The sequence below is a fragment of the Micromys minutus genome, assembly GCF_963924665.1.
Source record: "Micromys minutus genome assembly, chromosome: 32".
NCBI lineage: Eukaryota > Metazoa > Chordata > Mammalia > Rodentia > Muridae > Micromys > Micromys minutus.
The window spans coordinates 7528416-7546599 of record NC_137967.1 but is presented as its reverse complement, the minus strand read 5'-3'; the positions used below and the strand labels follow the sequence as shown (position 1 = coordinate 7546599).

Sequence of the window (18184 nt, the reverse complement as noted above, 5' to 3'; positions counted from 1 at the left end):
TCCCTCTGCAGACTCCCAAGATGAACTGCAGACTTGGAGAAAAGCAGCAAGCTTCCTGCTGGTTTCTGGGTTCTGTTAAACCCTTGTCTGATTAACTGAGAGAACTTGATAGGTTTGTACACCCCTTTTGGGCAACTGGGAGACGCCTATCTTTTTTTTTTTTTTTTTTTTTTTTTTTTCGTCTTCTTCTTCAGTTTTAGTATTTTCTGTGTAATTGGGAGTTCATCCAGCCCCTTCAGTTATTTTCATGGAGCTCTGGATATGCCCTCTGGTGACTCTGGGAGGCAGAAACTTCAGGGACCCAGCACTTAGTGACTTCACCTGTGTTCCAATGCCTAGGAAGTCCAAAAAAACAGAGATTTCCAAAGGATACCCGGCAGTCCAGGGATTATACAAGGAGGTCCCGAAACACTCTCCTGACGGTTAAGTTCTTACAGACTAATGACACCTTCGTGAGATACCAATTTAGTCCTTACTGTTGTCTCCCTGTTTTGTGACTTACCTCCATTGATGTGCCCTTATGTGTTACTATTTATGGGACGCCTAAATTTGATAAATGCACAGTATAAGAAGGACGGATAGACATAGAAGCAATAAAGTCCAGTTTTAAATATTGTTATCTTTTAAAAATTTATATATTATATGTAAGTGCACTATAACTGTCTTCAGACACACCAGAAGAGGGCATCAGATCTCATGACAGATGGTTGTCAGCCACCATATGGTTTCTGGAAATTGAACTCAGGACCTCTGGAAGAGCAGTCAGTCCTCTTAATCACTGAGCCATCTCTCCAGCCCTTGTTGTCTTTTCTTAAAAAAATCTTTTTATTGGATATTGTATGTATTTAGATTTCAAATGTTATCTCCTTATCCCCATACCACCCCCACCTCCAACCACCCCTTTCTTCCATGAAGATGATTCCACTGCCACCCACCCATCCACTCCCACCTCATGGCCCCAAGTTTCCCCTACACTGGGGAAATGAGCCTTCACAGGACCAAGGGCTTCTCCTCCTATTGATGCCACACAAGGACATCCTCTGCTACATATGTAGAAGGAGCAATGGGTCTCTCCATGTGTACTCACTGGTTGGTGTTTTAGTCCCTGGGAGCATATATGTCTGATCTGTCTTGAGATGTTCTGGCTAGTGAAGATAAATTTTTGATGCTCTCTGACTTGGATGTATCCTGAGCACTCTGAGTTTTTGAACTATTATCCACTTATCAGTTTAGTACATACTCAGATTAAAAATCAAGTGTTTTATTTTGTATAAATGACATCATCCATGAGTTTTCGATGAGAAAAATGAGGATGATAATGCAGAATGTGTTCCTTTCAGGGACATGATTAATGATTGTACTACTGTGAAGAATAACTTAGGGCAGTCTTTTGTATTATTATTATTTTTAGTTTTGATTAATGCTGAGGCATTTTAGACCCATTAAGGCATCCCAACTGTGGGAGGAGAATTGACAACTGTGAAGGATTTAATGCAGCTGCAAACAGTCAATCTTTTTTTCAGAAATTACATTTTTTTTAACACATCTGCTTCCCATTCCATCATTCTAGAAATTTCTGAGTCAAAGATCTCAATCAGAACTGAATGCCGAGAGCCGTCTCTTAATAAAATTGGGGGCATGCAAATATCAGTAGTTTTACCTAACCCTTCCATAACTACAATATAATAGCATGTTGAATTAACTACAAGCTTATTTTATTACTATTTAATCTATTTTTTATACTCCAGTTGTTATTCCCCTAATGGTTCACTTCTTGACTCTTCCTAATCCCTTACTTCCTTCCCTTCTCCAATTTGATATCTCTTCCTCTCCAAACCTCAGACCTTTCGTTCTCTGCAGTGTCAAGTTCATAGGGGGTTAGGTATGTCTTCTCTCACTGAGGCCAGACCAGGAACTCCTGTGCTGCATATGTGTCAGGGGCCTCCTATCAGCTGCTGCATGCTACCTGGTGATTGGCTAAGCATTTGAGAGCTCTTCGTTGTTGAGGTTAGCTGAGACTGCTGGTCCTCCACTACGGTTGTGTGCCTCCTCAGCTTCTGCCAACTATTCCCTAAGTCAACCACAGGGCTGCCTAGCTTCTGTCCATAGTTACATATAATATGTTAGTACGTGGGAGCAGAAAAACAATATTTCCTCCTTACACTATGGGCCAATAGCTTGAAGAGCAGCTGAAAAACCTGTCAGTATTCTGTCTTGTATGTACTCCTGCTGGAAGCCAGTGAATGTGTACTGATTCCATCTTTGTCAATTCTTTAGTTTATCTGATTGATTGTTTGATTTGAGAGATGATTTCTATAAGCCAGGTCTGTCCTGGAACCTACTTTCTATAAGAGCTCATAGATTTAACAGGAATATCACTTTTATGGAAGTTAATAGGAGGCAAATCTCCATGACAGCAACATGATGAATAAAACTGTAATAATAACTTGAGAATTTTATTTTCCCAGAGGACACGAAGCACGATGAATGAGTGTAAGATTTTATGGACAGGGCACACAAGACCAGCAGATATAATATCTCCAGACATCACTAGAGGAACCAGTGAGAGGAATTCTAAACTAGATACATGCACTGTAACCCAATATTTGGTGGGTATGTACCGACTTAACATGTGACAGAATTCCTGAAATATTTGTTCAGAAATATGATTTCTCCCTGATCTTTTGTATAGAATTTCTGTCTGGTCTCACTAAAATGATGTAGATCTTGGGTGCAAAGATGCATCCAAGCATCCCTGCACTAGAAGCCAAGATGGAGAAGATCTCTACAGCCACCATGAACTTGCCCTTGGTGCTATGGTAGACAGGAAGGAAGGTGACCCAGACACTGCAGAACACTAGCATGCTGAAGGTCAAGAACTTGGCTTCATTGAATGTGTCAGGCAGATTCTTGGCCAAGAAAGCCACAGTGAAGCTTCCAAAGGCCAGGCAGGCCAAGTATCCCAGGACAAAGTAGAATGCAGTAACCGAGCCCTTGTTGCACACAATGATGATGTGGCCATGCTCAGAGTGTTCATCAGTATCAACAAAGGGAGGAGAAACTGCTATCCAGGCTGTACACAGAATACATTGAAATAGGGAACATATGGGAATAATGTAGTTGGGAGTCCCTGATACCAGGAAGTTTCTCAACTTTCTTCCTGGGTCTGTGACTCTGAATGCCAGAATCACAGTTACTGTTTTGGCCAGAACTGTGGAAACAGCCACAGTGAATACAATGCCAAAGGCGATTTGCTGTAAGATACAGGTTACTCTGTTAGGATGGCCAATGAAGAAAAAGGAGCACAGAAAACAGCACATGAGTGACACGAGCAATAGGTAGCTGAGGATTCTGTTATTGGCCTTCACAATAGGAGTGTCATGGTGCTTCACAAAGACCCAAAGTACCAGAGCTGTGAATGCAGAGAGACAGAAGGCTAGTAAGGCAAGAGCCATCCCCAAGGGATCTTCATAGCTTAGAAAGATCACAGCTTTCTGAAGGCATTTGTTGTGTTGTGTGTTGGCATAGTGGCCTTCTGGACAATTCACACACTGATCCATATCTGATGTGCAAAGGAAAGTTAGGTTAGTGCTGCTTTAGGAATTTTATCGGCAAGGTATTTCACGTGAGGGTGTTGAGAGAAGGCTTGCAATGGTTCTTTAATAATGAGAATACATTTGAAAGACATTGTTTCACAGTATTGCTTTAAATTTGTAATGTTCATAAGGATTTATGGAAAATCAAACCGAGCAATTATTTATCTGTTTAATTTGTTGATTATATCATTTATAATGTTATCAGAATGCAAAGATTTACTAAATAAAGAATTTATTGGTTCTATGTTGATATCAATGAGATTATTGAATACAGAGAAGATACATTCATAAGCCACAGTGCGGTTGGGTACAGTTTAAATACAAAACCCTACACTGTTTCCTGAGATCACTGACTGTCCTATTATTTCACTCCCAGTGACACATTGAGACTCCGACTTCTGCTGGGACGCGACCTGTAATAGGTACTAGAGAGTTTAGTAGCTCAAACTCGCTATATAGATAAAACACTAAATTAAACAGGTAGGCTGCATGTGTGTGTGTGTGTGTGTGTGTGTGTGTGTGTGTGTGTGTGTGTCTGTATGTGTGTTTATGTAAGTTTGACAATTATCAAATATACATGATTCCTGTCGTAAGTTATTAAAAGGTGGAGAATCGGAGGTAATATAATATTAATATTTGAAAAGTAGAAAATATTAAAGAAATAAGCACTCAGAATATCCTCGTCTGGCAGTAAGTAAACAAAAGTTCTGGTTATTATTCATGAGATGCAGTAATATTAGCACTGAAGGGGAAAAGGACCTCTGTAGATACTTTGTAGTAAGAAGTCCTTCACCTCGATTCTTCATTTGGAGTGCTGAGCACTTTCATCCTTGCCTCGTCTCCATTCCTAGGGGACTCAGTGTCTGTGAATGCACTCAGAGATGAAGTCAGTATTGACAAACAAAATGAGAAACAGAACAGAGGAATTCTCCAGCAAGAGTAGTAACCCAGATGGTTCCTTTAAGCACTAGTTCCCAATTTCTAAGATGTAATCCTGATCATGGCCAGAGTATGTACTGTGATTCTAGTTACACTTCATTTTTATGACATTTCAGGAAATGTTGATGTGTTTTATTGGTTTTCAGAGTTCTTATCTAGAAAAGTGCATTTGTGGAGAGCTGTTATTTAATAAATTGTCTAAAAGCCTAATAAGTTGGATTAGGTATGAGTAGAACATTCTGCTCTAAGAGAACCTGAGTTCAGACTCATCAGCCATGTCAGGTGTCTCACAAGTGCATGTAAATGTACATACAGGGGTATTATTTGCTCCTATGTGTTCCAAACATGTCTTACCCATCCCACATATGTAAGCAGTTAATGGAATAAAATATATTATTTAATTTTTGTGGAATCTATCGATGTAAATATTAATTCTTATTTGGTTTTACATTAAATACAATTTCAGTATGCTTTAAAAAATTATATTTGAGCAAAGTGTATGTTAGAATGCATCACTTTAAAAGACATTTCCTGAGTAGGTTGCTTGGTTCAATGCAGCTTGGGTATAAGCTCAGATTGTAAACCTTAGCAACAAATGATTTAACTGTTGAACCATCGCACAGGCATGATATGTCTTTTAAGGACTTTAATTCATTATATAGAATGAAGGGCAACATAATTGAAAAACTAATTATAAACTTTCTGAATTTTGTTATTTTAATTATGGGCATGATATGTAACATGCTGATATGATTTTCTTTTTCTATTCTACTTTATGGGTCAACTCTTGTCCTCTACATCCTGGAATCAGATCACATCTGGCTTTGAACATGGTTCTTTGAATAAACTACTTAGCAGTTTCTCACAAATTTGCATATATTTACTCTTCTATGTAAACTTACAGAGAACATGTGTTTAGTGCCTAGCAGTCTCATGACTTAGTCAAGTAGATTCTATATTAAATTGGTTCCCAGGGACTCCTATATGTACATGTTGTGCATAATTTTATGTAGGACAGATACAGATATATTCATGAAATAGCACTAAATTAAGTCTTTAAAAATATTGTGACTAAAATCGAATATATGAGTATATATATATATATATACATATATATATATATATATATACATATATACATATATATAGTTTTAAAATAGGTTACCTATTAGGGAAACCTAGTGGAAAATTCCCTGAAATACCAGTTTTATTTTCTAAAGTGTTTCTTTGTGAAAATGTAATGATCCATTAATTTGTAAAGAGTAGGTGTGTAGGTCAAGGAACAAGGTGTGTGTTTTTGTTTGTCTTTGCAGAATTGAGTTAATGTTCTCTCTCTCTCTCTCTCTCTCTCTCTCTCTCTCTCTCTCTCTCTCTCTCTGTATCTTTTTGTCTCTGTCTCTCTTTGTCTCTCTCTCATTCTCTCTCTCTTTCTCTTTCTCTCCTTCTCTTTCTCTCTCTCCCCTCTCTCTCTCCTCTCTTTCTCTCTATCTTTCCTTCTCTCTCTCTGTCTCTCTCTGTCTCTGTCTCTGTCTCTTGCTCTCTCTGTCTCTCTCTCTCTCTGTTTCTCCATAAATATATATATATATATATATGTATATAAATGTAAAACTAATATATTTTAATAGTTATATATTTTATACTTCATTTGTTCTTAGTTGACTTCATCGTCTCATTGTGGTACGAGAGAAAAATACTTTTCTTGATTTATCAGATTTATTTATTATCAGAGCAGCAAACACTCACTTGTCTCATTAGAAATTTCATTTTCACTACAAGGGCTGCAAACAAAACAGCATGCTGCCTTTCCCTCCTTCCAGATTCTTTTGAATCCAGGACTACAATCTGCGCTGCACACTGAGGATGGCATCTGAGAACAGAAGTAGACACATGTGGATGAGTTTTAGCTCTTTCTTTTATGTTTTATATTAGCACATTAGGATTTCAATAAGCTTATTTCATGTACAGTAACTGATGAACAGTTCACCTTGTCATATGGTTAATGACCACATGAATATTGGAAATACACTGCAGAAATGTTGGATAGTTTCTGAACATCTAATAACTAATGAAAATGAGCTGATAGTGAGCTGTGTGCAAAATCGAGAGAAATTGTAACCTGATGTTTTCTGGCTAATTATTTTCAATTTGGTACTAAGTACTGTGAACAGACTGAGGGAATTCTGAAATATTTTCTCATCCAACACGAGCCTGTCCTCATAACTTTGAAGCATTCTATTTATTGGTAGTTGCTATGGGAATGCCCATCTCACTGTGGGCAGTAGAACCAGGAAGTAGTGTTCTATTAACATCTACGCTTTAGTGCTTGTGTCTAGATATCCACCCTTGTCTTTATATGACTATAAGTCATTCATCAAATCACCCCTTCCTCCTCACATTGCTCATGATCAAAGTTTAATTAAAGCAACAGAGAATCAAGTTGCTATATGTAGACATTTGAAACAGGAAAAATATGACCTTAAATCATAGGTAGCAAATAGTATCTGGAATAAATTAACAGAGCAAAGTATGAAAAACTGTACATAAAAAGCAGCAGAATCTGCAGACACTCCTTTCATACAGTTGGAAATGATAATTGAAGTTTAGTGCCCTTGAATATACAGTGTTGCATGAAGTCAAAATGCTCTACAGTGTCTACCAGTAGTCTTAAAACCTAAATAAAAATTAGGTTGTTTAAAGTTAATTGAAGATTTGAAGGATTTTTCCTATACGTTTTTGAAATTTTTGGAACAGGGTAGATTAATATTCCCAATTAATTTTGGAGTACATTAATCCTTTTGTTACCTATAATTTTCTTCAAATTTATGTCAACCCATTGCAATATTTTAAAGATTATGTTAAGTTAGAGTAAGGGTAATTGGCATGATTTTGTACTTCATTTTAATTTATATTAAGGTAGTGTCTTCGTATTACATATGGCTGTTTTGGAATCACAATATAGGGCAGACTGTCACAAAAGAGATAGAGATTTTCAGACATCTACCTCTAAAGTGCTTGGATACAAATATGAACCATGAAAACTTCCTGACATTATTTGTGATGCTCATGGATAATAATATTCTCTGTATGTATTATAGTACTGTCAATTGGGTTGTAAAAGAAAACATTGTCATATCAATATGTCTTCCTGATGTTCTATCACTTGTTTGTTTTGTTTCTTTAACTCTGAACAAACTACTCTTGGACTTGTAAAAAGCTTCTAACCCAAAACATCCAGGAATTCCAGGACAAATGAGATCAAAAGTAAGGATGATAGGTATAGAAGAGAGGGAGGATTCTGAAGCCCATGAAGTGTAAGTGGTTTTGTGTCTCAGTGCTGCCGGTTCTGTGTCTCTACCATGAGCTCTGAGGGTGGTGGATGCAAGCTTGGAAGACAGGAAATGCTGACCCTGTGCTACAGCTCTCTGTATGCAGAACATGCTGGGGAAAAGCTGGTCTCTCAGGAGTGCTGACCCGTCTGAAAACACAGCAGAGACCACCACGTCTGCTCAAATTTCTGGCCTAAGTGGAACCTACCTGGAGCCTCAGGACACAGGAACCAAAGAGCAGTCTGGGACAGGTTCCTTCTGGTTTCCTCATGCACCCAAAGCTGACCCTGTAATAGAGCTCTCTGTGTCCAGAACTTCTGGGAGAGAGCTGGCCTCCCAGGAGTGCTGACACACCTGAGAGCACAGGTAAGACCCCCACTTCTGCTCTGAGATTCCTGCCTGGAGCCTGCAGAATGCAGGAATCAAATAGCAGTTCGGGACAGATTTATTCAAGTTTCTGTTTGTGCACGAAGCTGACCCTGTGCCACAGCTCCCTTTATCCGGAACCTATTGGGCGAGAGCTGGTCCTCCAGTAGTGATGACACACAGGAGTACATAGGGGACAAGCCACTGTTAGAATCAGCAACACCAGGTAACAGCAGAGGTGAATAGATGGTGAGAGGCAAGTTAAAGAATGTAAGCAACAGAAGCCAAGGCACACGGCATCATCTGAACCCAGTTCCCCCAGCACAGCAAGTCCTGGATGACATTTTGGGTATAATAACAACAATTAGCAATCAGGAATCTTAGTATTTCATAACTGTAACATTATCCTCACCCATATCAACATCTGTTCCAGAGGTTTATGGTAATGGAGGAGATTATTGTGTAGTAATGAAGAAAATATTGTTCAGTTTCAAGGAAAGATACTAAATGATGGTAAGAAAACAATTTTGTAATTATTAAATTTCAGAAAACGGTTTTGATATGACAAAGGTATATTTTATGCTTGTATGAAAGCTTCAAATATATATCAAAATATGTCAAATATGAGAAAGAGAAACTTAATACTGGTGCCTAGGAATGGGTTCCTGATATGACAGAATGTTTCATTTCAATGTTTACTGCTGTGTATTAGGAATCAATAAGTTAGTACACACTCACCCTTCTACTTCCTGTGGACAACTTAGTTGTTTCTGCAGATATGAGAAAGAGTTGTCCATGTGGAAAATATGGGCTGAACGTTCCTATCTTCACTTTAAACTCAATATATTGTGAAAAATTCCAAATGTGAAAAATGTCATAGTCTTCCTGCAGAATTCCTCTATGTTTCATAATCACTCTGTTCCCTAGAGGATTAGTAAAGTTGACCTTTCTCAGAAAGGAATTTATCTGAAAGACAAGAATCATTCTATAGTGTACATATGTTGCTTCAAGTCACACAATGGATTATGATGACTTAGAAATGGCAACAACATTTAAAGAATGAAAGAGAAATCACAACATATGCAAATGAAATGAAATTATACTATTCCAAGAATTTCAGTTCTCTCAGAGAAGACTGTTAAACAAAAGAAAACATAAATGCAGAACCAAACACCGATAAGCAGCACACACACACACATACACACACACACACACACACACACACACACACACACAGAGAAATCAACACAGAGAACTGCTCACATCTTTTCTGAGTCACACGTATAATACAGCTATACAATTATTTACACACAGATATACATAAGTGTTGACATGTATGTAAACAATCTGGCCCAAGGGAAAATATATATGCACTCAACTAAAAACATAGATACTATATCAAATAAATTACATACACTGCCACACATAAAAACACACAGTACACACACACACACACACACACACAAATATTGCTTATAGAAACCAAATCATACGTTGAAAAAATTGTTGTTTATTCCACAGTCATATAGAGAGGTATACATGTATGTACAAAACAACACAAATATAAACACAGATACACAGAGTAAAACACACACATGTACACATTGAGAAAGATAAATTCACACACACACAAACACACACACACACACATATAGATAGGTGAAATTGAACACCAACATTATTTCTTGTTTACTTACTCTGAGAAAATAATCATTACATACCTAAAACTGACTATTTCTATGTTACGTTTTGTTTTTACATATACTTTATGATCTTTATAAATAGTAAGATTTCAGTGCATATTATCAAACCTTAAAAAATCAAATACTGTGAAAAATATACTCATATATATTTTGCTAAAATGCTTTTAATCATTTGTATATGTATCTCTGTTTTTCTATAATAAAGTTGTAAAAAAAAGAATGTCCAATTTAAAAAGGAAAAGAAAAAGAAAACAATCTTACAAAAAAAAAAAAAAAAAAAACAAAAACAAAAAAAAAAAAAAAAAACAAAAAAGAAAGAAAGAAAGAAAGAAAACCAAGTAAGTTTCCCAGAGTCTTCACTGGGGGGCAGAATCACTGAAGAAACTTAAAGAAAACTATTCCTTAAAATGATTTTCATGTAATTGACACTTAACAATAAAAACTTATCTTTCCATTATGGAGAAATTTCCAGAGGAAGAACTTTATACCAATATTAGAGCAGTATGTGGATGGATATTCGGGACTCTATATGAAATCACAAAATTTCACTGATACCCTGTACCTTCTTTTTCCATTCACATTCATACTAGTAACTATATTTCCTTTTTTCTTTAGAAAAAATGTCCAGAAACCTATCTATTTTTCAAAATATTTCCTATTTCATTAAGGGTGGGCATCTGAGAGTCTCTAAATAACTATGCAATAGAACACACCAAGAATTATCCAATAGAAGAAACTCTACCTTCAAGCAGGGAGAACTGACTCCTTTCCCATTGTCTTTTGCCTGACGATCAACTTGTTGCAGATTCATCTCATGGAGTGCATGGGCCACGGCATACACAGCATTGTATATGTTATGACTACCATCACTAAAGACCATGTTAAACATCTGTTCCTTTAGCCATTCCAGTGAGACATTGGAATTATAGTCTTTAAGTATTTCACAGTCAGGTGCTGAGGATTCATCAGTAAAGTACTTCCAATGTGGCATTACTAAATATAAATCTTTGCTTCTGGGATGGTACAATGTCTGTACAAATTTGTTAAAGCTAGAAATATCACCATGGTGGTGTAAAAAAGTAAGAGTCCCATAGAATGTGCCATGAGTTAAGTCTCTGTTACTGGTAGGGAAATTAAATTGTTTTGTGGTGACCCAAATTCTCTGTATAACTGGAGATTCCCACATTCTGAAGCTCAATTCAATAATACCCTCAGTTTCCCCATGAATGATAATAACATTAGCAGATGACATCACAATTTGTTTGTGGTACATTTCAGTTTTGTAGTAATATGATAAACTCTGATAAGTTAATGCGTTCACAAAGGCAAAGCAAATTCCCTTATCTTCACTCTCTTTTATCATCTCTGAGAGAAACTGATGACCTTGATCATCATAGGTGATAACAAGGCCGACCCAGTTCCAGTTGAAGTAAAGTAAGAAGGAAACCATTGCCTGTGCTAGAGATGTGTGCCTTGGGGCCATCTGATAGAGATAGGGAAATTGTTCATTATCACTGAAGACAGAATGGAAAGGTCCATAAGTCAGCTGAAGGAGCTACAACACAGAGAGCAGCATGAGGTGCAGTGCACATAAAAACCTGTGATCATATTTACCTGCAAACAGTGATTACCTGTGACTTGTCCTCTCATCTCTGATTCAAATGAGCAAATGTGGAAGCCTGGAACACACACTTCTAATGGGAACAGCAAGCATGGCTGTTTAACAAAGGAGTAACGAAACATCTTTACATGTATAATAACTGCTATTCTGTCTTTCACCCTCTGTCTCGATATCTGTGTTTTTAATGTTTGGAGGGATTTTAATATATTTACAACTTGGGGATATTTGACTAATTTTTAAAGGCATTTATTATGCCTTAATCCAGGAATGCTAATATTTAACAGGAAATTTCTGTGAATACTACTGCCTTAACTTTTAGGAAAAATATTCTTATCTTGTACACTACAGGTTGTGACTCACATAAAGTGGACAGAGATGTTGCTTTTAGCATAAGGCTCCAAAATACTGTGGGAATATCTGCCTTTGTACCCCCTCAAGAAAGAGAAAATCAGAACAGGGTAAATTTAAAAAGGTGAACAAATTTTGCCAGACTAAAAGTGTTAGCAACAGATCAGTTTGAAAATCTTCCTTCTAAATACCCGGGCAATTTTGGGGCAATATATGTAGGATTGTGTCTCTTGAGGAAAATATAAAGAAACAAAGTTAGATTGGATGGGGTTATTTCCTCCATATGAAGTGTCTTATAATGACAGAAAAATAATCGTGTGTAAAAATATGAAAGAACAAGCTATCAGAACCACCAAACCCCTTTTACATAGAAAAGTTCACTTATCAAGGTTCACTCTTGTATCTTATGCTGAAGAAACCAAAGAAAAACAATATAAAACACAGCAATAATTTCAATAAACATAAAACAATCATTATGTTAATAAAGAAAATGAATAATGCTAACTCTAACAGCATGTTGTTGACAGTTTTGCCAGTGTGTCTACAGACAGTTGGCACTCAGACCATTAATAGTTACTCACACATTCACTGGTAGTAAAATAGCTAACTCCACAGACTGCACTGGAGGTTTTCATCCTATCCAGTGACACTCAAATGTCATGAGCTGCCAGGTTAACAATAGTCAGAAATGCCTTTGCCAAAAATACTCAGACACTTAAAAGTTGGGCCACTAAGAAAATGTTTGGAAATATATTTATGTTCCATCATAGTTTATCACTGATAACTAAATTGTTAACAGCTCCTTGATTGTTTGTGATCCATGATTGTAAGTTATAACTGTTATCTCATGTTATACCAATGATACTCCAAAGGTATGACTAAGATAACACATATCTGGGACAGAAATAATATGTTCTATGTTTGGAACAACATGAATACATCTCTGCTTATTGAGATTTGTATAAATAATACTTTGAATACCAGTCTGTCAAGGGTGCAAGGTTCTCTCTACCACTAAGCCAGACTCAATCCTCCATGACCTCCTCTATCCCTCCATTCTCGAGTCTGTCAACTTCTGGAGGTGGTCCCTAGCAAATGGCCTGTCATGTCTCTGATTAGTAAGTACCATGGAACTGCATAGATTGTCATAAGCATGAGTCCAGACTAATACACTGACTTTCGTAATTGATATCAAAGTACCCGAAAAAGATATGACTTTAAGAATTCCTGGCCTATAATAACTCACACCAGGAGATAAGATGATGTCCAGGTCTATCCACCAATTTAACGATGCGAACCAATCAGGTCCTGTAAGCAGAAATGAACACATAGTTTGTTCATCACATATATAATTAGGCATATGCACATTTTCTTCATAAATTCCATATGGTGGAGTTGTTATAGATTTTCCATCACAATTGCCCAAAGTGTATTTTATAGTCAAAGACATATTCGGTAAAAGGTCAGAATTCCTGTTGATTTCATCCACTGTAAAGGCTAATGCCAAAGCATATTTGTGGTGTTTAGTTGTTTCTCTGTAAAAGAGAACAGTGTTTATTGTAGACAGATGTCTAGACATGATCACTTGTACTCAATAGATGCACTATTCTGTACAGGAGGTATCTACATCTGACCTCTATGAATGGAAACAAATAGCTTTTGTTGTGAGAATGGATTAAAAAGAGAACCTGGAAACTACCAAACACCTTAAAAGTTTACAACAGTGTCTCTCCAATAAATAAGATATGGTATTGACCTCAATCAGAGACAGGATTTTCATCTCTGTTTTTGAGTCCTTGATCAGAGAAAAGCACAGATATTGACAAGACAATAATTCCAATCATGTCTTCATTTTGAAATTATTGAGCAATATAAAAATACAAGTGTTATGAGACACATTGAGTTCATGATATTTTCTTGTGAAATTAACTGAATTGCTTAAGGAAGTGAAATCATGATTTATAATTGAATAATAGCCTTTCTGCAGCAACATTTGTTTTTTATCCTTACAAACACTTATAGTAAGTGACCAATATTCTTAACATGTCCCCTCACATCTATTGTCATCTTGTTAATTTTTTTTCAATCTTTTGCTGAAAGAATTTTTTTGATTTATTTTAAATGAGTTCAAATATCATATATGAATTTGATAAATGTTACATGTCTATAAATATGTATGTATGTATGTATTTGTGCAAGGTTTTTTAGGTCCTAAGAGGACAAACCTTCCAAGTATTTTATCTGTTAATTTACCATAAAATATCCTTGCTTCAAATGAGCAATATATACTGTGCCAGGGACTTCGTGCAGAGATGAACGGCTTGCCCCACTACGGGAACATCATTCATGTACTTATGATTTACACAGGAATGTGATATATTCATTCTGGATACTTCTGGGTATCTCTTATTTAGAGTTACTTGAAATAAAACATAGGGGAATATTACATGATCATTTCAACAAGTCATTACTGTCTAGAGTGCAATATAAACTGTAATGAGGAGAGCGTTATGTGAAGGATCAATGTACTTATTCCTGTGTGCCTCAGTTTCTAGGTTCTAACTCACGTGCCAACTGGAAGAATAGCAAACCTTTCATTGGATTAATAAAAAAGAGAAAATAGGATTGATTTTATAAAAGTACTAAGCTTGTTTCTTGATGTTCAGACATAGCAACAGGAGGGAAGATTCAAGGATTTGCCTAATCTTCATCTTCAGAGCACTCAGGAAATATTAAATTTGTTTTACAAGGAATGATATAAAAGCACTTACAGGATAGTCAGAGTCTGGTTAAAATAATCGTTCTCCATAGGCTTCTGACCTGCTCCAAGGATGAAGGAACAAGTTTGCCCCAAGTTTTCATCCATAATCTCATTCAAATTTATTCTCCAAAAGCACCTGGGATCAATGACATTTGCCATGAGAAGTGGAATGCTGAGGAGGAAGAAGACTGCCATCAAAATGAACGTACTTCCTGTCTGAAATCTGTGCAGACTGGATCGTGAAGTGCCATGCATATCAGCACGTCAAATTTCTACCAGCTTTTATTTCTCTGGGCAAAGGAGATGTTTGTTGCAAATGCATGATTCATTTGTTTTTCAGATTGTTCCTGAGTCCTGGAGGAATCTTAAAGACTTTCTTCCCTGAGGCTCTGCAACTGGTACCCACAGCCCATGTAATAAACAAGGGTAGGTAAACACTTAGGAGGATAAAACTTTCTCAGGCTCCATGACATCACTCATGATTTTGAATGCCTGGAAGGAAGCCCTTTTGTCAAATTTTGTTCTTGGGAAGTTTCAACAAGGTGATTATGTGAACACAATTAGAAATGATGTCAGTGGATTGTATCAGATGATTCACAGTGAGACATTCAGTAACAGTGCAATCAGAACAACTCAGAATACAAAGGACATTGTATTACAAAGTCCAAGTCAGAGAGAGGCAGGCTTATGTTTATAGTCAGTGGAGCTACAGACCATGACAAAATAGTGACATGAACAGATTAATGGAGACCTGTGCTTCCATTGCCTTAAGAATCAATAACCAGACCAATTCAGAAATATATTTAGTCCTGCATTATCCTAAATTATACAATACAGTTCTTAACAGATCCACAGTTAATTTGCTTGATATAGATTGAGTTTGAAAGGTTCAACAAGATCCAGACAGAATGCCATGCTGTGTGCTTTCTTTTCTCTTCATTCTATTGGTTATTTTATTTATTAATGTCTTAAGTTTTATCCTGTTACCATTTTGTTCTCCACAATACTCTAAACCATTTTCCATTGGCTCTATGAAGTGCTCCCCATCCTGCCTACCTATTCCTGCCTTAGGACCATAGCATTCCTCTACCCTGCATCAGTGAGACTTCACAGGACCAAGGGTTCCTTTCCATTAGGTATGGAAGATAAGGCTACATATCCACATGGTGCCATGGGTCCCGTCATTTGTACTCATTGGTTGGTGGTGTGCTCTCAGGGACTCTACCTTCAACACTAATGAGAAAGTCATACTAATATTTCAATTCCATATCATGATCTTCATCTCTGATCCTCAATTATTTTTAATTTAATAACTTGTGCTGACCCATCCATTCTTCATTATCTTTGTTTTCCTACATTATTTTTGCTCACTTTACATTGCAGAAATGATGCATCTTGGAATTTTATTTAATTTGGGAAGGTTTTATTAAAAATAAATGCATTTTATTTCCTTCTAGTTATAGTAAATTGGCAAGAAGTTAATAAAAAATGCCTAGGAAGATTAATGGTTAAGGAGATGAGGCAAAATAGTAGAATTCTGAGAGGTATGAACAAGTAGATGAATAGCAACTGCCTTATCCAGAAGGGAGGTAAAATTTAGGCTAGAGAGGAAATCAGTAGCCGTCTGCTGTTGGCAAGAGGAGCTCAAAAGCAGCACCACTCACAGGGACAGATGTTGCTTGAAGTCTAGCTTCAAGTAGGAAGTATTCTCCTTTTTCTTGATTATTCTCTGTATTTATATTTCATAAGTTGTCCTCCTTCCCTTATTTCCATTCCCCCCTTCATCCCATTGCCTCCATGAGGTGCTCCCTCTTACATCCACCCTAACCCTCCTCAACACTCTGACATTCCCCTACATTGGGAAAACGAGCCTTCTCTGGACCCAAGTTCTCTCCTCTCATTGATTCCAGAGAATGGTATCCTCTGCTGCATATGCACCTGGAGCCATGGGTCTCTTCATGTGAACTCATTGGTTAGTGTGTCACTCTCTGGGAGCTCTGGTGGGTTTGGATAGTTAATAAGTTCATTCTTCTCATAGGGTTACAGACCCTTTCAGCTCCTTCAGCCCTTTCTCTAGCTTCTTAATTAGCGTCCCATGTTCAGTGTGTGGTTAGCTGCAAGCATCCTCCTCTGTATCAGTTTGACTCTGGCAGAGCCTCTGAAGAGGAGTCCATATCAGATTCCTGCCAGGACGCACTTTTTGGCATCAGCAATAGTGCATGTGTTTAGTGGTTTCATATGGGGCGGATCCCCAGGTGAGGCAGTGTTTGGATGATCTTTTCTCCAATACCTGCTCCTGTATTTGTCCCTTTATTTCCTCCCATGAGTGTTTTTTTTTTCTCTCTTATAAGATGTACTGGCCTTCCTTCTCTTTGAGATTCTTAAGCTCTGTGAATTGTTTCTTGGGTATTCAGAGCTTTTTAGCTAGTATTCACTTATTGGCCATGGAGTCTTGAGTTACATGAGCGCCTCCCTAAGGGTTAGAGTGAGCATAGTGATTCCTGGTCCGGTCTTCCAGTCTGTACCAGACCTCTTCAAGATACACAGAGGTTTGCATTTCAGTAGCACTTGGGCCTGTATTGCAATAGTCTACCATCTGTCTTCCATCTAGCACTGAGAAGAACCTACCTCCTCAGCTCAGGCTGTTCAGCTGCCTGCTCCTCCCCTTTGTGAACAGTGACCCTGCACTCACTAATTTGGGGATACCGGAGCTTGTTTGAACTCCCTTTCCTTCACTCATTAGGCACCTCCTCTTCTTCTCCTGAAAATGTGGGTGGTTATGTGATGTAATTCGATCTTTTATGCTTTGTTTTTAAAACAACTTGTAAGTGTCACCAGCTCTTCACCAAGTAACTTCAAGGAATGCAGGGAATTGTAGTTCTTTGTAAGTAACATGCCAATGTGGGAAAGTTCTGTGGCTAAGTTGATTATCTGAATCAACCCCTGCACAACGTGACCACAGGTTATTCCACTTGTGATATTCTGTGGATATTTCTGACCCAGGTCCATCTCTTGGTCAGTTCTTAATATTTAACAGACAGTAGCTTTAAATTTGGACCAAACCAGTTAAATTGTTTTTTTCTGTAAAACTCAAGAATAATGTATGGTGGAACATAAGGAGATAACTGTCCCAAATTTACTTTTGATTCTGGATAAAAGAGAGGTGGGCTGACTCACCTGATCCAGGGACTCCTGGAAATGCATTCCCTCTGCAGATTCCCAAGGTGGACTGCAGACTTGGAGAAAAACAGTAAGCTTTCTTCTGGGTTCTGGTAAAGGGGTAACTTGTCTGATGAACTGATGGGTTTTACACCCATTGTGGGCAATTGGGAGACTCCTGTTGTATTTATCTTTGTTTGGTTATCTTTTGTTTTTTGTATTTTCTGCATAATTGGCAGTTCATCCAGGGCCATCAGTATTTTCTGATCAGTTATTAGCATGGAGCACTAGAAACGACCTCTGATAACTCTGGGAGACAGAAACTTCAGTGAACCAACACTTAGCAATTTCACCTGTGTTCCAGT

At 37.4% G+C, this 18184-nt stretch overlaps 2 protein-coding genes across 2 annotated transcripts in view; one reads left to right on the top strand and one right to left on the bottom strand.

Moving 5' to 3' along the window:
- LOC308413593 (vomeronasal type-2 receptor 116-like) overlaps window positions 1–18184 on the top strand; it is a gene marked incomplete at both ends in the record, with an annotated part of 711488 nt that overhangs the window by 49000 nt on the left and 644304 nt on the right. The gene's annotated exons all lie outside the window — the stretch shown is intronic.
- On the bottom strand, window positions 2658–17977 carry LOC308414004 (vomeronasal type-2 receptor 116-like; the record flags this gene model as incomplete). The annotated part of the gene is made up of 7 exons (XM_080909171.1): window positions 2658–3562; window positions 6279–6402; window positions 8966–9193; window positions 10673–11485; window positions 13146–13434; window positions 14671–14892; window positions 17838–17977. 7 exons carry the CDS (start codon window positions 17975–17977, stop codon window positions 2658–2660), a joined length of 2721 nt encoding a protein of 906 aa, XP_080765297.1.